Source organism: Osmia lignaria, chromosome 15, assembly GCF_051020975.1.
Source record: "Osmia lignaria lignaria isolate PbOS001 chromosome 15, iyOsmLign1, whole genome shotgun sequence".
Lineage (NCBI taxonomy): Eukaryota > Metazoa > Arthropoda > Insecta > Hymenoptera > Megachilidae > Osmia > Osmia lignaria.
The window spans coordinates 12,532,899-12,556,472 of record NC_135046.1 but is presented as its reverse complement, the minus strand read 5'-3'; the positions used below and the strand labels follow the sequence as shown (position 1 = coordinate 12,556,472).

General features: G+C 39.1%; 2 protein-coding genes across 44 annotated transcripts in view; one reads left to right on the top strand and one right to left on the bottom strand.

Annotated features, from left to right (window-relative positions):
• The window catches only part of LOC117608226 (uncharacterized), a 36,862-nt gene extending 35,052 nt beyond the window's left edge, over positions 1–1,810 (top strand). The window contains exon 7 of the mRNA XM_034333018.2: positions 1,464–1,810. Within this exon, the coding sequence (XP_034188909.2) occupies positions 1,464–1,467 (4 nt within the window). The 3' untranslated portion in view covers positions 1,468–1,810. The remainder of the gene's footprint in view (positions 1–1,463) is intronic.
• Positions 1–23,574, bottom strand: part of bent (projectin protein bent) — a 59,208-nt gene that overhangs the window by 32,863 nt on the left and 2,771 nt on the right. For 3 of the 43 annotated variants that reach the window (XM_034332940.2, XM_034332952.2, XM_034332942.2), the window contains exons 2-53: positions 21,280–21,818; positions 20,786–20,810; positions 18,841–19,003; positions 18,631–18,772; positions 17,102–17,237; positions 16,624–16,827; positions 16,077–16,378; positions 15,316–15,533; positions 14,837–15,242; positions 14,579–14,751; positions 14,339–14,509; positions 14,177–14,256; positions 13,933–14,098; positions 13,592–13,741; positions 13,270–13,320; positions 12,964–12,981; positions 12,378–12,425; positions 12,253–12,297; positions 12,134–12,169; positions 11,990–12,037; positions 11,851–11,907; positions 11,675–11,719; positions 11,500–11,568; positions 10,946–11,002; positions 10,810–10,866; positions 10,678–10,737; positions 10,542–10,598; positions 10,373–10,474; positions 10,208–10,300; positions 10,008–10,058; positions 9,871–9,927; positions 9,732–9,785; positions 9,606–9,659; positions 9,440–9,529; positions 9,312–9,365; positions 9,176–9,229; positions 9,020–9,076; positions 8,843–8,899; positions 8,609–8,659; positions 8,455–8,511; positions 8,333–8,386; positions 8,161–8,217; positions 7,997–8,053; positions 7,837–7,890; positions 7,458–7,499; positions 7,311–7,352; positions 7,016–7,174; positions 6,097–6,282; positions 5,988–6,002; positions 4,910–5,089; positions 3,633–3,677; positions 1,835–1,873 (exon numbers count right to left, since the gene is read on the bottom strand). In XM_034332940.2, the coding sequence (XP_034188831.2) occupies positions 1,835–1,873; positions 3,633–3,677; positions 4,910–5,089; positions 5,988–6,002; positions 6,097–6,282; positions 7,016–7,174; positions 7,311–7,352; positions 7,458–7,499; positions 7,837–7,890; positions 7,997–8,053; positions 8,161–8,217; positions 8,333–8,386; positions 8,455–8,511; positions 8,609–8,659; positions 8,843–8,899; positions 9,020–9,076; positions 9,176–9,229; positions 9,312–9,365; positions 9,440–9,529; positions 9,606–9,659; positions 9,732–9,785; positions 9,871–9,927; positions 10,008–10,058; positions 10,208–10,300; positions 10,373–10,474; positions 10,542–10,598; positions 10,678–10,737; positions 10,810–10,866; positions 10,946–11,002; positions 11,500–11,568; positions 11,675–11,719; positions 11,851–11,907; positions 11,990–12,037; positions 12,134–12,169; positions 12,253–12,297; positions 12,378–12,425; positions 12,964–12,981; positions 13,270–13,320; positions 13,592–13,741; positions 13,933–14,098; positions 14,177–14,256; positions 14,339–14,509; positions 14,579–14,751; positions 14,837–15,242; positions 15,316–15,533; positions 16,077–16,378; positions 16,624–16,827; positions 17,102–17,237; positions 18,631–18,772; positions 18,841–19,003; positions 20,786–20,810; positions 21,280–21,592 (5,058 nt within the window). In that variant the 5' untranslated portion in view covers positions 21,593–21,818. Of the gene's footprint in view, positions 1–1,228; positions 1,268–1,834; positions 1,874–3,632; positions 3,678–4,909; positions 5,090–5,987; positions 6,003–6,096; positions 6,283–7,015; positions 7,175–7,310; positions 7,353–7,457; positions 7,500–7,836; positions 7,891–7,996; positions 8,054–8,160; positions 8,218–8,332; positions 8,387–8,454; positions 8,512–8,608; positions 8,660–8,842; positions 8,900–9,019; positions 9,077–9,175; positions 9,230–9,311; positions 9,366–9,439; positions 9,530–9,605; positions 9,660–9,731; positions 9,786–9,870; positions 9,928–10,007; positions 10,059–10,207; positions 10,301–10,372; positions 10,475–10,541; positions 10,599–10,677; positions 10,738–10,809; positions 10,867–10,945; positions 11,003–11,499; positions 11,569–11,674; positions 11,720–11,850; positions 11,908–11,989; positions 12,038–12,133; positions 12,170–12,252; positions 12,298–12,377; positions 12,426–12,963; positions 12,982–13,269; positions 13,321–13,591; positions 13,742–13,932; positions 14,099–14,176; positions 14,257–14,338; positions 14,510–14,578; positions 14,752–14,836; positions 15,243–15,315; positions 15,540–16,076; positions 16,379–16,623; positions 16,828–17,101; positions 17,238–18,630; positions 18,773–18,840; positions 19,004–20,785; positions 20,811–21,005; positions 21,028–21,279; positions 21,819–23,574 lie in introns of those variants that run through there. The other 40 variants (XM_076692508.1, XM_034332963.2, XM_034332943.2 and 37 more) reach the window with 40 other exon arrangements.

Genomic DNA, 23,574 nt, shown 5'->3' with positions numbered 1-23,574 from the left:
GGAAGAGCTTCGCTGTGAAAGAACGGAAGTAAATACACATGAAAACTCTTGGAGACTACGAGGAAGTATTACAATCAATTACCAGTCGCGTCGATCGATGGTAATTTTCCTATTATCGTTATTCTCCTGTTTATTCTAAAGAAACTTGCAAACAAAGAAATTCTCCTACCGTCGATCGAAGCGTTTAACATAATTGGATTAACGTAGTTTTGGCGCGCGAAAGGTGTTTATTCGATGCGTGAGTAGATTTTAGATATTTCGGTGACGATTACCGTCACGTCGTCGCAGTTAGATACAACAATTGCGATTTAGAAGGTTCTGTTAATAGACAAAGTGGAATTTGAAAAGAAAAGTAAGGAAATACATAGAAAGAGAGAGATACAGTTGACAATTTCGACAAATAAATTCAGGAGAATAGTGTAACAGGGAAGAGGAATGAGGTGTCCAAATGGATTGGAATTATTACCGACACAACTTTACCTAATGTATTTGTTGTGTACCGCGTTTGTTTACATGGATTATTTACGAAAAAAAAAAAAAAACGAAAAAAACAGAGGACACTAATTATTATTACATATATACGATTTTTCTAGAGTAAAAAAAAATACATATAATTTACACATTCATCAGGCCTCAAAGGGGCCACAGTAATCGATGTTTATCCAAAGAAAATTGAAAAAAAAGTGAATGTCTGATTAAAGCGCTGCTGCGCTACTGCGGCCCGTCTGACACCGCGCATCCAATACTACTTCAACGGGTTGACTGATACGTACAGAAATGTATTCACAATAGAAAAAAAGATAGAAAGAAACAGATATAAAATTTTTTACGAATACAAGCTATTCGTACGATAAATAAAATATCTCTTACCACCATTTCTAATGACTACTTTTCGGATACACACACTCGTATCCGCTCGAATCAAGCAAATATTTTATACATTAGCCGTGCGGGTTGTTTCGACTGCAAATATTCTTCGTATAAGTTTACGTTTTATCGACAAAATAAACCAAATAAATGAACAAACAGATAGGCAATTGCTCGTCGAAAACCACCCGGAGGCTCGATGAGAGCGCTACTTGCAAACTATGTACAGACGCATTGCGAACATTTCGGAGCTTTTTGCGACACGCATTAAAAAAAGTAAAAAAAAAAAAAAAAAGATAGAACGTTGAGATAACGCCCGCTTATAACATACACGAACGACAAGACAGTAATTTCCGCTAACCTCTTTCCCTTGCAGTTCGCCAGGACGGCCAGACTTATTCTGTACGTGGTGCGTGAAAATGAAAAAAAAGAGACGAAAGTAAAAACAGAGAAAACATTAAAAGAAAAAAGAAAATGAAAAATATAAAATTGTGGGCATTGAATTTCATCGATAAGGGTGGAGTGGGATCTATGTTCGATTGTCAGTGTACTCTCTCGAACACGTGTAATTGGGCCGCTTTTTTTTTTTTTTGCAGATAGGCGAGGGAACGAAGAGCAGCGGCGACAGCTTCAAAAAATTTGATGAAAAAAAAAAAAAATGAATGATATTTGGGCAATGCTGTCGTGAATTTGATGATGACAAACGGCAGGTACTGCCGTCTGCGAGGGTTCGTTTCGTTTGGTAAGTGGCGTTAAATTGCACTTCGTATACGCAGCTGTATACCTTCGTAAGTGGGGCAGAGGGGCGGTAGTAAAAAAACGAAAAAACGAGTATAGAAAAAAGTGTGTAAAATGTAGTGGGGAAGATAGAGAGCGATTGAAAAATTAAGTAACATATAGAGAAACATTTCGCAGGTGATGGTACTCGGGCAGGTAAGCTTTGTGTTATAGCGAACACAAATCTCACCTTAGACTCCAACACCTCGCCGGGGCGTAACCTTCCCAACTGTAAACAATTGCAGATAAGGGATAAGAACTTTGAGTGAAGTGTAGTTTTGTTACGCGAATCTCTCGAATAGGTAAATGATGAAAAATCATCACCTTCCTTTTACCGCAATCGAGTCCCCACCCCCTCCCGAAAAAGTATCAAAGTTGAAAAGATAAACAGGATCAACGGGTAAAGGGGTAGAGTATTAAGAAGGATAGTTTAGAGGAGGAAAGTAAAAGAAGACGATCACAAGGTCGCTAAGGGTATCTGAGGTTCGCTTTACCGACTATACTGGTGCAATTTCGGTGCAATTCTTCTGCGACAATAGTTTACGGTGCACGTTAGAGCATTAATTTCGCAAACAAGTGATGTTTCGTCTCAGCTTCCATCCGGTCACGATGATAATTGCGATCCAGGAAGAATCGTCGAAAAGGTAGGAGAAAATTCGACGATTCGTAAGAATCCATAGGCGTGTCTGTGCATATTCGGTGCACGTATATTAGGTAGGTACGAGCGAAGCGAATCGTGGCATCCAGAAATAACGAAATCGGCTAACTACAAGGTATCCATTGAATCACGATCAGAGTTGATTAATCGGTGGCAAAGTATTAAACTTACAGTAGCATAAGTCAGACGCGTCCTTCGCGTCCGGGAAATTGATAGTTTTATCCGATCGTTGGCAGAGCATAACAAGTGTTCGGACTGCGTGAAACGCATTCCTGCTTCGAATTAAATGATATACACGCGTATCTACCTATGTACGTACATTACATACGTGGACGGGCGTGTCGTGTCTTTTCAAGTAGCCACGATTCACGTGCCGTAAATGTTTGCCGCATGTCTAGGCATTTGTTAACGCCGACGGCTGTCCTTTCGGGACAATGCTTGCCAAAATCTAATATACGAGTCCCGTCCCGAGTCATGCCAGAGGGAATTCGAAACCTTATACGCTAATGATTTAAGTTTCTTCGTGTCACAGACACGCCTTCATTCTTACACCATTATCTTTGTTACCATCAAACTTGTCGTTGTTCTTGCTGCTATTGTTATAGTAATTACTATTATTATTGTTATGTTTTCATCGTCATCATCATCATCATCATCATCATCATCATTGTCGTTACGAAAATTAACGATATTAATAATAAATAGTGATCATGGTGAATAATCGAATATGCAGTGTGCATAGATTCGGTTGCAACAGATCCGTGCCAGGTGCAGTGGTGCATTGGTGCAACGGTGCAGTGGGTGCATGTTGTTCACGTCAATAATTATGAAATTAGAGGGCGAACGAGCCGAGATTCTCTCGAAATCGCGAATTCGATTAGCGTCGAGGGAAACTTTGCTCCTGCCAATGATCTCGCGTCCAATTCGACGTGTTTCGTTTTATGCTCGACCATATATCGAAAAGAATATTTATATAGCGCCAATTTTTGGACGCGAGTTCGTCGATTACGATCTTCGTGGATAAATCTGATAATGAAAATATAGAAAAGAAAAGAAAATGATAATTGTGATGTGCAGGCAGGATTGAACGAAGAGACGCAAAGGTGGTACACTCGAGGTTACAAAACGCAAACGTGTCCAGGGTATAACAAGACAGAAGAAGGAAGGTGTCTCTTCGTTCAACGTTCCATCGGATAAGTGTGCGCGATAGAAGTAACTTGTGAGTAACATAACAAGTGAAAATAATAAATATGAAACGAGTGCATTTTGGTAGTCGAGTAAGGTTGCAGACGAGGCATTCAGTTTCTCCATTTTCAGTGAATTTTCTCACCTTGCGCTCGTCCACCACCTCGCCAGGTCGCAGCTTCCTATTCTCCTATGAATCAAACCGTCTTTTACTAATCTGTACTCCATCGGATGGCTGCATTTACGCGTGTACGTAAACACGAGCGTCGCTTCCTTTTACCACGGAAGCTTCTTCCGTTTCTTTTTGGACAGTGTCTCTTTCGAGACACGAACAGGGTTGGCAAAGGAATAATGGTTTTCCAGAAGCTGGGCTGCTTGGACGATTCACGAGTGGGATGCTCAACTAGCTATCACGCATTGCTGACACTAACATCAACGCGCACACCCGACCGACGTTTCGATATACAAGTCGTAATTAGTGAAACGAGTCGGGGGTTCGCGTCGCATGGACATCTACCTCTAATAGACTATCACGAATGGGATCACTAAATTACTGACGTTGCTACGAAACTCCAAATAAAAAAGAGAAAGAAAAACAAAGAAGGAAATAAAAGGAGAAAAAAAAAAGAAACTGCAACAATTCTAGGGCTAATCAGCAGTAGCCGTTGATCTCTACCTACGTTTCTGGTCTATCGCGCCACGCGAGCTACTCCTCTATCCGTTTCAGGGCTCGGTTTTCCTGTTGCCGTGGCTCGGTTACACCCGATCTCAATTTTATCTTAGCGAATTGCTAAAGAGTGCTTGACGATGGTATACGTGTTAGCGGCAGCAATAAATACCCGTCCTTGATAGTAGAAAATTGAGATCGCGAATAACCAGAGCGGGCATTTCGATCGAAACGTTCGCCGATTTGCTCCGTTTAAAAGCCGCCGTCGCTTATCGTAGCCAACTCAGACACCTGGCCAAACCTGGTGCGCCACATACCTACATACACGTATCACGAAACCTTCGAGGAGCTTGTCCGTCGTCGTTTATGATTTATTACCGATTTCAGCCTTTCGGTCGTCTCCCGCGCGCGTCCACCGAAACCACGTAATGAGTAATCGTACGAAAATAGGCTGGATCGTGATTATTTCTGGGCAGGCATTAGACATTAAGAGCTATTAAGAACAATGTTTGGCAATTTGACAAAGGTACCTCGATCGAATGGATTTTGCGATCAATTTTTAATCGACCAGACGACATTTCGGAGCAAATCGGTTCATTTTTCGATACAGAATCGGTGCAACGTTATCGAAAAGAAAGACCGTTCCAAGCTGTCAATGTATCGTATTTAACGATAACGTTGTACCGTTTCAAGGGATTGTTCAGAAAAAGTAGTCGATATACCTTCGAATGGAGGGAAAATAGTTGGTAACATACCTCGTCACTGATGATAAGGCTGGGCCTGCGACCCAATTCTTCCGGTGGAATCAAGGAGCCGCGTCGACTGGTAGTACCACTGCCAGGTATTAGAGAACTCTTTCTGCTTCCAGTCGGTGTTACGTCTTTGATAACTTCGATCTTCGGTGTCTCGGGTGCTTTGATCTCTGGCACCTTCGGCTACGTACACCAGAAAACAAACTATCAGTCTCGGACGATTCGTTTGTAGCTCGATAAAGAGCTACGCGATAACTTTAGCACTTTTCTTCGCTCTGACAGGGATCTAAATTCTCTTTTAGACTTATTTGTTCCCCCGATGGCAAAACGGTAGAATTCGTGAAAGAAAAGAATTTACCAGAAAGAGAAATCGCTAAGAGATATTCACGTTCGTTAACGAGACCTCAGAGGACGCGATCGGGATCGTAAGGTGATTGAGACTGAATCGAGACTGATCTCTCGAATCGCTCGAATCGCTCGAGAGAAATCAAAGGGAGGAGATAGATGGGCACGGGTACGAGCCGGACGCAATAACACCGAAAATAGCGATCGACATTTTCTCCATCCTCGTTTCCACGTCGAAAAATCGGGGGATCCAAGGGAGGTGATCTATGAGCGGTTATTTGCCAAAATAGTTTGTCCCCCTCTTTCGCGAGCCGTGTATCCGGATGCAACGAATCGTTGAGCGAGGAACGGAGGGTATTCGTCACGCTTGCCAAACCGTGATTTTACCCGTCTGATTATTACCTATCGCACACGCTCGTGTTGCGTTAATTATCCTCGCGGGGATCGAATCACGGTTACGAGAGTGTATTTGTGTCGGGCATCGTCGTCACCGGCGACAATCTTCGAAGAGAAGAGAAAATATGACTACGAACGGTTGCCAACCCTACCAGCAAGGATTTCGTATCACCGTACCCGGCTCCACCCTCACCCTCTCCTATACATTGCGAATTTTGATTCATATTCGTCCGAAAAATCCTTTTTTCATTTAATCGAATCATAGTTGGCAACACGTCATTGCATAATTCTTATAGTTTCTCTTAAGCATTTAGCATTAATAATAACTTTTATTACTCACCTTAGAATCGAATTTCTGCTCGTCCATCGCGTGAAAAACAAAAATCATTAGTAACTATGAATATTATATTTCTTCTTACAGTAATACATCTGATCGATATAATTTTTACCTGAGTGGCCGGTCTATCGAGCTTTGTTTTGTCGCGAGGTACATGTTCGCCGAAATCAAACTCTCGAGGCTTCTCCAACACAGGTCTTTCGTAATCTGGAATCTCTGGAAGTTCGTAATTCTTCTCCTTCGAAGACTTGGCGGTTTTTGCTTTCTTAGTTTCAACCTTCTCGATCTTCTCGGTTTTCTGTGCGTTATCAAATTGGTTCAATTAATTTACCGTTTCAGCGTAGATCAAATGTAAAATTAGATAGCGATAGACGAAGAAACATTGATCCCAGCAGAGAAGAGTTCATTTGAAGAGATAGTATTCTTAATTAGTAGTCAGTTTGAAGGACCCGAATGGTCCATGAACGAGTAGAGCCGTTGCATTTGGTGATGTCCACCAAATGTATATATTTGCTTATGTACAATCAGTATTGTTATAAAGCTTTCGATTCCTTATTTAGCTGTTGAAGGATAAACGATAAGTTGCACCATTGTTAACGACACCGAAACGAAACGTTAAGCGTAGAAAGTTTTCCACCGAAGAAAGGTGAATTTTTTTATTTAATCCTGTAAGTGCTAGAAGAAAGAATTTTTATGTAGAAATAAGTGGATAGTGAAAAGTCGTAAACCTTGAAAGAAGAAAGAAAAGGAAATTTTCGAAACGATAAAGAGACGAATTTTTTGTTTAATTCTGTAAGTACAAGAAAAAAGAAGTCGTGAAGCTTGAAAGTAGAGAAGACACGAAGAAGAAAAGAATTTTTAAAAGAAGAAATATGTTGTAGAAAATTAGGGAAGAGACATTTTTTCCGTGCTGATAGAGATAGTAAAATAACGTAACAAATTTGTAGATAGAAGGAGAGCTAATAGATAAATTTTCAAAGAAGATAAAGGAGAAGAAGGATAATTGCTTAGATTCCCTTTCACGGGAATACCTTCAACTCGACCACATTTCCATTTTCAGCCTGTTGAGGCTTTTTAGGCTCCCTGGCAACCGGTTTGAGTTGAACAAATTGAAAGTTCTCTGCTTTAATTTCGTATTTTGGCGGTTTACGTAGTCCTGATTTCTCCTCGCCAGCCTTGTTCGCCGTTGGCTATATTTAATACATTTTATTCTTATTCCAAATACCAGTTTCCAATATTACGTTACGAGTACGACAAAGTTATTTTCAGAGTAACGAAATGGATTAATGGATGTTTGGTCGATTGCACGAGGTAACATGTACTTACTTTGAGCTCTACTTTGTTCAACGTCTTGGCTTCTACCTCCATCTGCAATTAATAAAAACAATAATATTGTATCAATTAGTAAACAGATATTTCATCAAAAATGTATTTTCAAAACAAGTGTATCGATATGTATTGCGTTTAAATTACCTTTGTTCCAGGTTTGAGACTGAGCTTTCTGGTTTCCTCGGTCTGCAAACAAAAGAAGATAAGGTTGAAAAAGATGATGGTAAAACGTTTTGATAATAATCATAATTCGTAGCGGTATGTTGATGAATTGTTACATTTCTTGTTACGATGATTCAAACTTAGTATGAGCTGAAAAAAAAGTTGTATTTCTGATTGCAATGATTCAAGTTTAGTGCTTGCTGAAAAGAAAAGGTTACAATTAACTGTTACTCTCCTTCGATGTACGATGTTGAATGATGAAAAAGAAATTTTTGCGATAGGTATGATATTAGGATCCTTTTTTATATCTTTAGTTGGTGTAAATTCGTGTTATGCAAAATGAGAGATTGTTTTCGTGTACCTTAGGTGGTTCAGGTTTACCAAGTGTGGACTTAGGTTTCATGGGTTCTTCCTTCTAGAAGAACACTTGTGTAACTATGCGCGTTTATGTTTGCAAGATGTGAAAAAATGTGTTTTATGTACTAGGAAAAAGAAAGGAAAGACAATGTGTTCCTAAGTACCTTAGCTTCCTCAGGTTTACCAAGTGTAGTTTTAGGTTTCGTGACGGGTTCTTCCTTCTGAAAGAACAATTCTGTAACTACTCGTGTTTGTAATTGTTGCATGTAAGAAAGTGTGCTGCGATTTGAAAAAAAGAAAGTGGAAAGTGTAACGTGTTGCGATGTACCTTTGCCTCTTCGGGTTTGCCAAGTGTAGTTTTCGGTTTCGTGACGGGTTCCTCTTTCTAGAAGTTAATAAATTCGTGTATCGTAGTTGTTGGAAAATGAATCTTTTTATATGAAAAGTATATAATCGAAATGTATTGTGTATTGCAAGAAAGTGTAAGTTGCTTCGTGTACCTTGGGCTCTTCCGGTTTACCAAGAGTGGCCTGTGGTTTCGTGGGTTCTACCTTCTAGAAGTCAATTGTATCGTGTAAGATATTTGTAAATCTGTATTTGAATCGGTATGTGTGTTATGTACCTTAGGTTCCTCTACTTTAGGTGTAGGTTTAGGTTTGGGTTCGGATTTGGTTTCCTCCTAAAATTAATCAAGTGTAATTTGAAGTACATATGTACGTTGATATAGGTGGTAGTGTATCGGATATTAATGCAAACATATGGAATCGCTCGTATACCTTCTTTTCTTCCTTTCCGACAATCTTGCTTTTACTGACGACTTCCGCCTTCTAGAAAAGTATCAAACCGATAATACCCGTTCGATAGTTGCTTCAATTTTTATGTTAGAACAAACAACGAGTTAATAGGCAACAAAGCAGAGGTATTAATTACTTAATATTATAATTTCACAAGGGTTTAAGCAAGTGGTGATATTTTATATAGATTTGTTGTGTGATCAATGTTTTGTGTACCTTAGTTTCATCAGCTATAGTATCCTTTTCTTTCGAATCTATCATAGGTTCTTCATCCTGAATAATATTCGTGCGAATAAATAATAAATATAACATATAAAGAATGAAATATAAACAAATGAAAATTGCATAACAAATTTTTGATATGTCATAAAGTATGCTTTCTATTCCGTCTACCTTAGACCCTTCTGTGGATTTTGTTGAAGACCTACGTCTGATGACTGATACTTTTTTCTAAAATTGTAAATGAAGAGAAAAAAAAAAAATTAAAAGAAATAGATCGAAAATGTAGATTCTGAAGAATATTGAAATATAAGGAACAAAATATAATACCTTGCTCGCATCGTCACTTTTGCGAGCGGCAGATTTTGGTTTCGGTCCCTCTTTCTAAAATAATGAAAATTGTTTTTTGCTCTGTTAGATAATTATCTGTATGTAGTGTATGTAGTGTACGTATGAGAGCATGTACCTTGTCCGTTTCGGTTTTTTTGCGAGTTGTTTTTAATTTCGGTTTAATCTCCCCCTAAAAGAGCGGTAAAATTTTCAATTTGACGTACAAGTGTTAACAGATGTTTCAGAATATATTTGCTCTTCTACCTCTACATTGTCAGCCGATATTGATGAGCGTGACTTTGATTTTGATTTAGGTTTTAACGTATCAGATTTATCATTTGGTTTCCAGACATCCTAAAACGAACGTGGTAAGTAGTAAGTCGAAAAAGAAAATATATATATATTCCGTGTAGTGTAAGACTATGTGTACCTCGAGCACTTCTGGTTGTGTTTGTGATAATTTTGTGATAGATTTTTGTGGTACCTAAAATAATGATTTACTGGTTTGTATTAATTCAACAAGGTACAGTACTTGATTTTGAAATAAGTAGTGTACCTCTTTCCAAATAGGTTTGATTTCGCGATCTTGAGGCCTATCCGCCCAAATGTCCTAAAAACACTTTACTCTTTAACAATGCCCTTTTTACATATACATATAATTGCTATATATAACGCGAGTAACATAAATAAACTACCTCTATTTCGTCATCAGATTTGTATGATTGCGAATTAAATTTCGATATCGGAGTATCCTACAACGAAAGAAAATGTTGTATGAAAGATATAGTTAATGCATCGTGTGTAATAATAATTAACGAAACGAATCGTGTACCTCGCCATTGCTAATTACTTTCTTCTGACATTTGCTGGATTCTGATTCAACCTAAAATTATATTCTTATTTAGTGCTTACTTTTCGTGTGCTAGGGTGCTGTGTTCTTGATTTAAAGGAAGAATAAGGAAAACTAATCGCTCGCGGATTTATAGCCAACCATGCTCGGTACTGTATATAAGTGTATTGTGTATTGTATACCTCAACATCTTTGACAGGTTTACGTGTACGTGGCCTAGGCTCGTGTAACAATGTGGATTCATCGCGCCCAATACGTTCTGATGGTAAATCATCCTATAAATTATGTCGTATGTTTAAACATTTATTAGTGAAAACTTCTAACATTACCATTAGAACGATTTCTACCTTGACATTCGGTTTTTCATGAGATTCGTGTGTAACTGGTAAATATTTTGTATTCACTCTGCTATTATCTTCGCGCGTTTTGGAAATTATTTTGGGAGAATCCTAAAAAAAAGTAAAAAATCCCGTCGTAAAGAAAATAAAGTCTAACATTTTTAAACTTTAGGTATACCTCTGTTCTTCTAATGAGTTTTATTTCAGAATCTCTTGGCATCGACGCCCAAATATCCTATAAACACGGTTTTTTATAAGTATTTAAACTATTTGCCAAAAATATCGAACAAAATTCTTTTTAATCAATCGTTTACCTCGATCTCCTCCTCACGTTCAGGCCTAGTTCTCTTAATAATATTTTCGTTTGGCAAAATCTACAATAACATTAATACTTTTATCGATACTTATTCAAATTTTATTAAGAAAAAAAAAGGTGGTGCATGTACCTTAGACTCATATTCTGATTTTCGTCTAAATACAAGATATTTCATATACGGCTCATCCTGAAAGGATGTGTCGAGTGTTAAGTTTTGTATGATTAATGAGACAGTGTGGAACGTGTAAATAGAATATTCTGTGTACCTTTGCGAATTGTGGATGTGTAATTGTGGACCTAATCTTTGGACTACCTTTTTCTGCCTAAAAATGCGAAAATAATAAAACAAAAAATTACTTTTGTTCTGATTTCTAAAGATTTGAAAGTTCGTGTATGCCTTATATAGTCTTCCCCGAATCCTGTATTTACAACCAGATTCATGTTTCGTGTTTCAAGTATATTTAAATGTAGGCGGACAATAAAACAAGGTTACAAACTGCCCTTCTTGTGTCTGTTGCAAGAAGGTTGAACATTGCACACGGTACTTACTGCTTTCGTAAAAGATAATAATCTTGATTTTTAATTCAACCACAAAAAACTCTTAGTACATACAGGGTGTTCGGTTGTGGGTGGACATCCTTGAAGGGGGTGGTAACCAGGAAAAAGTAGTTCAGAATCGTTTCTGCTACCACCACCCCCTCAAAGGACGTCCACCCAGGACATTCGACAAAGTATCGTTTAAAGTTATTACACAAAAGGACTACACGAAACAAATAGAACAAAGATTCACGAATTTAATTTTCAACAAACATTTTCTTACCTTTTCTGTCGTCACTTTCTGTCCAATGATGGAAGATCGTCGACTTTCCGTCTTAACTTCCTCTTCAGTCTATTAATAAACAGATAACGAATTATTAGTAAATTAAAAATCGTATCTTTCTTATAAGGTGTGTTGTAAGCTCTGTATACAAATTGTTCTGTGAGTGTCTGTGTACCTTTTGAATAGAAGAGCGTCGTGATGAGTAACCATCTTCATCTATCTATATATATATTAAAAAAATAAAAATAAATAAGTATTTGAATTGTTAAGAGTAAATCGTACACTGAAATGATAGTTCTGAATTTGTTGAGTGTAGTTAAGAAAAAAAGTAAGCACAAAATGAAGAGTAACCTTTTCCTCAGTGGATACCAATGAACTTCTTCGACTTTCTGTTCGTAATTCTTCGATCTGTTGCAAAATTAAACGAAAAAATGATAAATACAATTTTTCATTCTCGCTTTGCAAAGATTTTAAGAATTCTGAAACTTACCCTACTGACAGACTGCTTACGAGCTACCGTTTTTTCTGCTTTTATCTCCTGAAATCATCGTAACCCAAGTAAAATTATAGTAACATTTGAATTAGAAATACTAAAAAGATTTTTATACGCTTAAACCAAGTTTTGTATTTTTACCTCCTTCTTTTCTTCTGCCTTCTTCACCACCTTTTTCTATGAAGACAAATTTTGTTTATTTCAATCAGTAAGCACTTGTTTTAAATATATTTAAGAATTTTTAAAGCTCGTACAATTACCTTTTCTATTTCCTTCTTTTCTTCAATTTTCTCCTCCGGTTTCTTCTATACAAAGTAAGTAAAAAAGTACAAAGTTAAGATGAAATCAAATGTTTGGTATATAAAACAAAACAAAGCATTATTACCTTTAGCGGTTTCCTTTCTTCAACATTATTTGCAATTTCTTCGTCCTTCTATACGCGTCGGGAAAAAGAAAAGATATCAATAAAGTGCTTACTGAATCTAACATTTCAAACCATCATTCAATATATATTTTTTCTTACGATACGATGAACTTATATTCATGCAAAACACAAGCAAAACATGCTTTAAGCTAAAATAGGAAGTAAAGTTTTCAAGGGAAAATCAAAAATAGCCCAGCTTCTAAGGATAGGGTGATAAGAATCTTCTAAAAGTATTTTGAAGCGTATCGTGTAAAATAGCACTATAGACATTTTAACATAACGCAAATAATAATAGCTGAAATAAATTTATAGATTTATTAGTAAAGAGATTCTGCGTTTTAGTAAAGCTGAAAAGAGAAGATAGTTTATTTAGCAAAATCGGAGGATCATTATTCAAGAGCGGCGCGTTATCTCATCGTAATAGCATTAAGCAATCGTCATACGTCTGCACCAGTTTGCAATAAAATTGAAAAAAAAAAAGAAAGATCGATCGAATAATTCGAGCGCATACTTTGTGAAATTCAAATATTCGTCGCTGATCACTCACCTGAATAACTTCCGCTTTCTGAAACAGGGAAATAAAGAATCGAATAAGTAATTATTACTTCCCATTATATCATTTATTTATTAAATGATCTTTTACTAGTTCGATGGCTTATCAAATAAATACAATTAAAACAAACATAATGGGTCAGAAACGTAACGATCACAAGGGATCACAATGTGTTACGAGCGTTAGATACTTGGATCTGTATTCTAGGTACATGTACAAAGTGTGAAATGTATGAGTTTCTCCAGTCGTTTAGAAAAATTATGATTCCTTTTTTCAAAATTGACAGAAAATGATTTTTACCTTCTTAGAAGCAGATTTGTGAATACCGTTCGGTCTCTTGTCAGGTATATCCTTAAAAATAATTTAAAAAAAAAAAAATATTGATAAGAGCTCTGATGTTTTTAAAAACTAAATTGTCTTTCGTGAAAAATAGACAGCGAATGCTTCGATAGAAGAAATTAAACTGTACTTGCAATTGTATGTTTAGTGTAATGTGTTAAGAATGATAAGAAACGAGCGTGAATTGTGGGTATTTACACAATTGGAAAACAAAAGGGCAACTGTAGCGAAGGAAAGAAGCGTTTTTTGTAGCAAAGTTTGCAGCGATAACAATATTTGCTACCTTCTCCTCTTTTTTTTCTTCTTTCTTCTCCACCTTTTTCTCTTCCTTCTTCTCCTCCTTCTTTTCTTCTTTCTTTTCCTCTTCCTTCTTCTTTTCAACCTTCTTCTTTTTCTTTTCTTCCTCTTCTTCCTCTTTCTTTTCTTCTTTTTGCTACAATATGGACAAAGAATCGCATGCAACATTTAAGGACACTTTCATACACTATCAATGATTCTTGGTCAATTTGGATTCCAGTGAGATTTTAATTTTAACGATGGTATCAATGGTTTTGGATCAGGGATACAATCGACAAAATTTCAATGGAGATTCATTTAACTCCTTATCATTTCTGAGTTTCTTACCTTAACGACCAATCGGGCAGATGACTCGTCTTGACCGTATTCGTTAGTGACGACGACTTTGTAAGTTCCGGAGAACGAAGTGGTAGCAGATGTGATATTCAGTTTCATGTCGGTACCATTAAAGGATATCATGATGTCCTTGGAAGCTTTAACTACCGTGGAATCTCTGCAGATATCAAATATTTTGATAGAGCGAAATGAGTCTAATATATTATACATATACAAATTAAAACAATTTATTTACCTATACCAGGTGATAGTTACTTTGCGGTCTTGTTTCGAGAGGCTAGCGACAAATTCGATCGATTTGCCTTCCTCGATCGTCTACGACAAATGTATTATTTTGAAATAAACCACAAATTCATACGTGATAGACATTATGTTGAAAAAAGAAGAAGACATTTACCGCCGATTTCAAACCGGACGCTATTTTAGGCTTCTCGCCTTCTTCCATAATTTCTGTAACCTCCACAACTTGGGATGTTGCTTCACCTTTCTCATTGCGTGCTACTAATTTGTAGACACCTTTGTCAGAGGATGACACTTGTTCGATTTCTAATTTGACAGCAAATTCTCCCTGAAAGCAAAAGAATGCGATAGAGTACTTCTCCTCTTAAATTTCATAGTTGTCGCATTTATGACAGACCTCTTTCACTTGTTCGACGTGCACTTTGTGTCTGGTGTCCTCTCTGACCGCTTGCGTTTCTTTGAACCAGGTACAATCTGGTGCGAACTTGGAAAGAACGTGACACTCGACTATAACCGTTTTCTTTTTTACGATTTTCACGACTTTCGGTTTCTCTTTAATCACGGGTATAACTACACAGAAAATATAAATAATATTAGATTTGCAACGATGCTGAAACGAAGAGCAGGGGTCGAAAATGAAAAGAGGTGAACTTACTTTCAACGTTAAGCGTTAGATTGGCGTTTAGTTCTCCAAGAGCGTTCTTGATGTTGCATTTATAAAGACCCGAATCTTCTGGACCAGGATCGTTCAAGGACAGTTTAATATAATATATATCTTCTTTTTCTTGAACGATGCTGATCGAGATCTTCGAGGATTCTTTTACCACCGAACCCGCGTGGGTCCACACGATTTCCGGTTTTGGTTTCGCCTTTACTTTGCAATCCATGATCACTAATTTACCCTGATTCTGAGACTGAATACGCGGCTTCTCGACGAACGTCGGTCCGTCTCCTTCCGGTTCGGGCTCAGCCTCGATGTTCAAATTCAAGTTTGCATTACTTTCGCCGTATTCGTTTTTCACGTGACACCTGTAAGTACCACCATCCGGTGCGGAGGGATCCTGAAACGATCGTTAACGGAATAATTAGAATGCGAGAGTCGATTTTCTCGTGAAAAATGGTAACGAAAGTTACTTTAATTTCCATGATCAATTCGTAAACGTCCTCTTCCACGGTCTTCGTCTTGATCGAGATCTTGGACGATTCCTTGACGACGTTGTTACCGCGGAACCACGTAACCTCAGGCTTTGGATTGGCTTTGCACTTGCACTTCATCGTGATCAAGGTACCGGTTTCGTTCGGAATGATGCGGGGTTTCTCGACGAACGTCGGTGCGAAACCAGGTCCTTCTTCTGCGTCTTGGAAAGATCCACGGTTAGGCAAGAATCTCAGGTAAACGTTCATTCGGATGGATCGCATTTTTCAACGAAATTCATTCGGAAAATAACGATCGAACACCGAACTTTTGCTCGTTAGTAAAACTCGATGATGTTAGTGTTTTCTACGCAATGAAGTACCTTGACCGAACGTTCGAAATTCGGGTCAAGTGTCGCGAGTTAAGAAGCAACGAGAGAAGGACTCCACGAATTAGTTAGCGACATCGCAACATGTACTTACCGTTTCTCGTGAAATCACGCGAAAATTTATCGAATGGGCGAGTGTCTATAAGAGAATCTACATATATTCTTTCGAGAAATATTTTCGAACAATTTGAGAGAACGTGCTAGGAGAAGAGAAAGGGAGGTATTGGTGTGAAATCTCTCGTTGGTCTCTCCGACCAGTTTTGAAAAGAAGTGACTTTCAGAAGTGACTACCGAGTTGAAACAAGTCCTCTGAGTGTTCTACGCAAAACGGAGAGACCAAGGAGAATTATTTTCGCACGGAAGAGGACTTGCCTTGGAAATTGAGGGAGATGTTGGCGTTACTTTCGCCAAAGTTGTTAAACGCGTTGCATCGATAATTTCCACCATCAGCCTTGGTCGGATTCGAAATCTCGAGCGTGAGCAAGTAAGTGTCCTTTCCGGTTGCCTTGCGTGACATCTTCACGCGTTTGCTGTCGCTGATCGATTTCTGGCCCTGGTACCAGGTTATCTCCGGCACCGGGTGCGCTTCCAACACGCACTCCATGATCAGGATGTCTCCTTCTTGTCGAATCGTTGGCTTCTTTGGGAAACGCGGCGGCTTACCGTCCGGTATTCTGTGTAAATCGATACTTGAAACGCTTAGTTCCCGTTCTCCATCGCGCGGAGAATCAATTTGCACCAAAGATGAGCGTTCGCTCGAGATCTAGGCATGTTCGTCGCGTCGCTGAGCAATTTTCCTAATCCTAACGCTCGAACAAAATTACCTTTACAAATAAGAAGAAAAAAAAAGCCAACAAGAAACGTGGAAATTTCAGCGACGCGAGAAGCAGTTGTCTCGAGGAATACCAGCAATGCATACTTTAATTTATCGCCCCCCTCGAAGTTTAGATTGATCGTTGCCACTCCCTGGCCGTGTTTGTTCTTCGCGACCGCTCTGTACTCGCCTGCGTCCCCCTTCGCCACGTTGTCGATCTTTAATCTCACCAGATGGTACAATTTCTGATCGAGTTCCAGCGACATGCTGATTCTTCCTCCTTCTTTCACCTCCTCGCTACCGTGATACCTGTTTCGTGTGCATGAGAAATCGTGCTGCATGCTGAATACGTTCCAAAAGGGACGATGTTTCAGGAAGTACGCGACAACTTGGTAACGGAAGCTCGATAGTTTCAAGGTCTCGTTGGTTTTTCGTTGTGTCGTGAAATTGAACGAGGGATCGCGCGACGAGAAGAAAGCATGCTGTTCGTCGAAGAAAGGGAATTAGGGACGTTTCGAGATAGAGTAGTGCTCGTGTTTGGGCGTACTTCCATTGGTGATAGGGTTGGTGCAGAGTGTCTTACCACTTGACGCTCGGTTTTGGGTCGCCAACTAATCGACATTCGAAGGTGATGGTGTTACCGTCGTCTGATTGCCTGATCACCGGTCGTTCGGTGAAGGTCGGTTTAATACCGTCGTCGGGTACGGGTGCCTCGTCGCCTGTGTTCGACACAAACGATCCATGTGTCCAATATCCCTTTACACAATATCTTTAACGCTTAATCCCTTCGCACCATTACCGTCCTCTCTGCATCGAAGAACGCGCGAATTATCGCGTTCTTTTTCACTTTGCATTTAATCTTTGACCTGGTTGCGGAAGGTTTAAGCCCTTCGATCCAAGGTCAGAGCCACGTATCGATTCGAGTATCCTTTTTTTTTTTTTTTTTCCCCATGTTGCTTCGCAAAACGCGTACTTTCTTCATTCGTGTAAACCGCCTCGAAATGTTTATACGAACTGCCTATCGAACCGACATCTCCTAACTTAGGTTGCTTTCGTTTCAGAAATTTACTTGTAAATTTATTCATACTTGTCGTTTTACCTAACTTTCATTCGATAAAACTTGCTTCTTCTGTTTTTGTTGCGACGAATTGAAGCTTATGTACATTTATCACTCATGTAATGTCTTTAGTAAATGCAACGACTTGTTAAGCGAGTTAAACAACGAGTAATCAAATTACGCTTGTTGATTAAAGATCGAGTTCTTTTAGTAGATTCAAATTAATCGCTATGTTTTCAAACACAGATATAATTACTATAGTATTTACAAAACGCGCGATTAACGTTGCATAGTTGTGTTACACGAGTACGAAGAAGAAAAAGTATGTATATATGTATGTATGTACGTGAGATTGTAGCAACCTAATGAAGCGTCAGCGTAAGGCCGATTCGCATTCCGTACACCGATCCGATCTGTTCTTTTCAAATAAACTGTATGTATATATAAAGTAAGACAGACAGGTTTTATTCTAAATTTTCAACTCTCACGAATCGGATAGGTGGAATGCGACTCGAAATTAATACGTTGTAATAGAAGCAGCGTTTCATTACAAACTGATTAGACGTTGATCTGCATCTACTGTTGGTAGTTCGTCGAAGATCAACCGGGCTGTATATCGTCGCTCCGTCGAGCTGACAATCGATACGTGCTCATTGCTCGACCGAGATAAACCATTAAAAAATAAATGCCATGTACACGGATGGAGACAGAATATTGGAGAAAAAAAAAAACAGAAACAGATGGACCAATTGATAAAAAATAAATAATAAAACAGTGAAGAGAGGAGAACAAAATATGAAGTAGGAAAGAAAATCATTGATTTGGAAGCAAAGATAAAAAGGATCATCGATATACATCCCGAATGAGTGAATGAGGCAATGACAAAAAAAGAAATGGAAAGGTGAATGACATTAGATGAGTTTACATTTGTTTCCACTTTCTATACGTAACTTTTGTGTAAAACAAGACAATCGGAAACCAATGTAAACTTTGTTATCAATGTTTAGATACATAATAGATGACGATAAGTTTAACTGTTTCTCTATGGTACTTACTATCGAAGTTTAAGGAAATAGTAGCATTAGATTCGCCGAGCTCGTTCTTCGCGGTGACCTTATATTTGCCAGCATCCTCTACAGTCACATTTTTGATTTCCAAAGTCGCGAAGTACGAGTGACCGTCTTTGTCAACGGTGAGCTGAAATTGTTGTTAGAGGATGATACAAACGATTCGTGTTAGAAATGAAAGCTATGCGGATGGCTTACCTTATGCCTCGGTGAATCTTTAACCATATTTCCATCGTGAAACCACGTAACTTTTGGCGTCGGATCGGCTGTGATGCGACATTCGAAAAGTAATCGTTTACCATCGTCTTCTTGTCTAATAGCAGGCTTTTTCGCAAAAGTTGGCGCGATACCATCGATTTGTCTGGAAATGTCGATTAGTGGTTAATAACTTTGCGTTGTTAGCGTTCTACTATTCCATTACAATACGATACACGGCAAACATCGTTATTTTTATTTTTATTTTTATTTTTATATAATAGAACTGTATATTTGCATAAACATCGGTAATGTAAGTATCACACTTGACTGGTTAAAAACGATCACACAGTTAAACGGATGAACAGCAACGTTGCAGTGTTAGTAGGTAACGGCACGTTTAGTAAGTAGAATAGGTCGGTGCTTGATCAGACAAAAGTGAAAGAGACTTTGGCAAGAAACGTTTCGCTCCGAGATTTATCGTAATTTTCTCGAGCCGATGCCAGAAGTAACTTTTGTTTTGTTTAGATGAGTCTTCAAAATAAAGGCATCGTATCAGAAAGCCGTTGTTAACTAGATTGAAGAGAACATTAACAGCTAGTTTTAGAAACACTCGAGCTACTTGCGAGTACTCTCGATACATGTACAAGTTCAACGTCCTTCTATCGTTTAACGCATTGACCGCCTCAATGAACCTACCTACTAATTATTCAATTTGTTGTTTTTCTTTCTCGTCAGTGATGATTTTAAACGATGTTCAATTAGAACATTTTTTTTTGCGAAACATTACGTCACTTTCCACGTTATTCACGAAATTCTTTTCAACTTCGTGGGCGTTTGAGAAATGGAATGAATCGTTTCGAACGATAAAAGCAACAAGATCGAGCGAGAAGAAAGAAGGATGACCGACGCGAGGAACGTCGCAACTAACTTTAGCGAAGAAGTAGGCTGCAGCTGTTTCATCCGACTTACGTCGGTGTACACTCGATTAGTCGATTCGTCTCGCAAATTCCCTGCTTTTAATGTTCTCGCTGAAAAATTCTCGTGAGAAAACAACCTACTTTTTCCCTGGTTTTTGTATGTTTTTCTTTGAAATGTCGATTTACAAGAGCAGATTCGAGGTAAAAAGCAAAGGAAGATGCTAGTATTCGGAAACGTTGAGGCGTCGAAGGCTCGCGTTACTTTTAGAAATTCACGGGAATCGCGTGTCTGTCGAACCGATCCGAAAATACAACATCTCGACGGCCGTCCCGGAGATGTAACTTTTCGACCTGATTTACCTTTTGAAACAGAAGCGAGCAAACAAATCGTTGAGGAAAAAAGAAGTTACTTTCTACTTTGATGAATTTTTCCAATCCTTTCACCCGAAGGTGAACTAGAAAATCTAGTTAGGGCCGCGTATTTAGGAATTGATGAACGAACGAAGTCGAAGAATAGACACGATGCGTTCCACGAACAAATGTCGTTGGTTCGAAGATTGGCTAGAATGAAAATAGAGAAGGAGAGGTTCTCTCTCGAGGCTATTTCCACGTCGACCAGTCAGACCGTAATGCGTGGGCAGAAGAAGAAAACTTAGCGATCAAGCCTGGCTTAGAACGAGCATAGCTGTCGGTTTCTCTTATCGGACGCGCGCGTGAGCGCACGTGAACGCGCCCAAAAATAGCGAGCATTCCGCGACGAATATTTTTAGCCAGTCGCACTTGATGCTCACCTAAACGTTATCGACAAAACCACTCGTTGCGCTATGCTCGTTCCTTCCTTCTTTCTTTCACCGAGGTGAATCTTTGATTCACCGAAACAACGAGATTCGACGCAGAAGATGTTCCCTTTTTCCTTTGTGAACGACAAAGGAAAGATGTTAATTGGGTTGTAAAATATAACTTCCAAGCAGGCAAAACAAGGTTCGACAGAGGACGATGTTCGCGGAAAACCCAGCAAGCGAACTCACCCTTCTCTATCTGGTTCTTCCGCAGCTAAAACCATAGAGAAAAATAACAAGTTACAGTAAGCGAGGCAAATAAAGGATAAAAAGCGCGTGTATTAAAAGAAAAAAAAAAAGAAAGAATAGGCAAGAGGCGTTAAAGAAAAGAAGCGAAAGAAAAATGAAGGTAGAGCCTGGAGAAGCGACAAACGGTTATGGTTTCGAAGCGTAAAATCGTCGGACTTACTTCTCCCTAGGCTCATCGACAGCTGGAAAATAATGAAATACCCGCTTAAATAAACTTAACGAAATGAAAACGAGGTCCGTAACCCGAAACGGATCGGTCAAGAACGTGTGTTTATTAACGCGTTGACTGGCACGGTAGAAATAAGAATTATCCAAGGTATTAACCCTTGAATAAGGCGATTGATTTACGCTAACAGCGTCGTGTCAGTGAACGCGTTGGAAGATAAAAAGAAACCGTCGCGTAATCTCGTGCAATTTAAGAGGAAGATACTCACGGCTAAAGTTCAGGTTAATCGAAGCGGCGACCTCGCCCATCTTGTTCTTGGCCTTGACCTTGTACAGTCCAGCGTCCGTTTCGATAACGTCGTCGAGCTCCAAGACGACGAGGAACTTGTTCGTGCCGATGCTCTGCATTCGAAACTTGGTCCTAGCATCTTGGCTAAGCTCTGTGTCGCTACGATACCAGGATATGTCCGGTTTCGGCGAACTGATTAGCTGACACTCGAATATCAACCGGTTCCCGTCGTCTTCTTGCCGGAGTTGCGGCTTCTGGGTGAAGCTCGGCGCGAAATCGTCGGCGACCCCCATGGTGTCGGGCCGCCTTCGCACCGCCCTTTACCGCCAAATTCTCGGGTGGCGCGCCACCCTAACCCTTTCGTACTCGAGAACTTTCTCGCTGATTTTCTTTTTCTCTTTCTTTCGGTAGGAAAATCTATTCGGTCCTCTCGAAAACGGTTTAAACGGCACCGACCCGCGGCACCATCCAACCTAAGCTCTCTTCTTCGCTCTTCGCTTCTCAGGATTCTTGCCGAGCCTGCGATTTAACGATTGTTTCCTTCAGAACGCATCATTCGTATTAAACTTATTCACCACGCGATTTACTGGCTAAGAAATGGACAACGTGTTTACGATCGTTACGCTGCGGCTATTAATCACGCGAACGATTCGGTCGGACGATTATGATTTCTGATTTCAAAGCCATGGGCAGCACGAGCCAAATTATTATATCTCGCGCGTTACATTTAAAATGATATATTTCTGACAAACAAATTCAAAATAGATCTTTACATAATTTACTCGACTGTTGTGTTAATTTTAGTATTCATAGTACCGATTATCATCGATAATCAAAACATCGTAATGAGAGAAAAACGAAGGTATTTTCATGGAATCTATGATTCCAAGCATATTTTCCCGAAATTATCCAAGGCCGAATTATGACGCAACATTTCTATTATTAATGTGGCTCTTGGCTCGAAAATAGGCGAACCAGTTATCTTAGTAATCGGTTATTATGCTTGGCATTTAACCGTCGAAACGTGAATAGTCGTTTCACGATAAAGCTGGTGAATCGATCAAATTTTTCAACAAAATTTCGAACAAAATTACGCGTTTTTGTCGTGACTAATTTTCACACGAAATTCATCCACCTAGTACAACGTCAGCTTTAACACGACTTCGTGCTGTATTTTAAGTTGCAATTGCAAAGAAGCCAACAATTTTCCCTTGCTTAATTACCTACTACCAATAGTTTGTTCGAAATTTGAGATTAAAGTGAAATTTGATGGACCGATGAAATGCAAAGCAGAACGAATGGGTGAAGTGTTACAACGTCAGTGGTAAGACTTGGCAACGAGCTCCGAAACATTCTTGAGATTGCTGTCGCTTCGTAACGACCATTCTCATTGTAATCCTTTCCTTGGTTTCGTTTTCGTGTGTCGGTTCGTTCCTTGCAATTCGCACGCGTCCACTACCGATACGATTGTTTTGCTGACCACAAATAGGATCAGTCGAAACAAAGATTGAATCAACGCTCGAACAACTGAACCTACCGAAACGACAGACTTCAGATGAACTGTTAAAAAACAAATGAGGTGCTGTACAGAGGTGCTCTGTCGTAATCTATTCAACTTGTGTCATCCGGCAGGAATTATATGGTCAATGACCTCGATTATCGCTAGACGAAACTAAAATTCGAGTCGATCTTTCGAAATAGCAAGTTCCTTGCTCTTTGTTCGAGATACACTTTTGACAGGATGTCTCCACTCGTGCCAAGTGAAGAAGGGAATGACCGAAGATCGAAAGGGATCTCTAAACGCTAGATATCGTCGAACGATCCAACTGTTGTTTCAAATATAAGAACCGTAAAAGTATCTTAAATGTTTTTCTCGTTCATTGAATTCTCTTTGGTTAGAAGCGATGAAACCTTTGGCAGTCACCTAGATCACAGTTCGTGACTGATGGTCTTAAAAATAACCGAACCGAGTGCCCATTTTTATGAATGAAGGGTTATGAACGAAACTATCGTCAAAATTCGTAAAAGCAAATTTATATCGAAACTTTATCGATTTAATATAATTGAAGTTTACACAGACGCATAGCAATAGAGTAGTTGTAAGAGATTTTCGAAAGAACACCGACAGAATTAACGAGCGAACAGGTGTTTGCCGAGTAACCGAGACACCGCACTGTCTAAATATTTTCGGTTGTCGCGTAGAAACTATAGCTAAGACGACTTGGCATAATTTTATTGTCCTCCCGCGATGTAATATATTCGATGACAGGTCGAC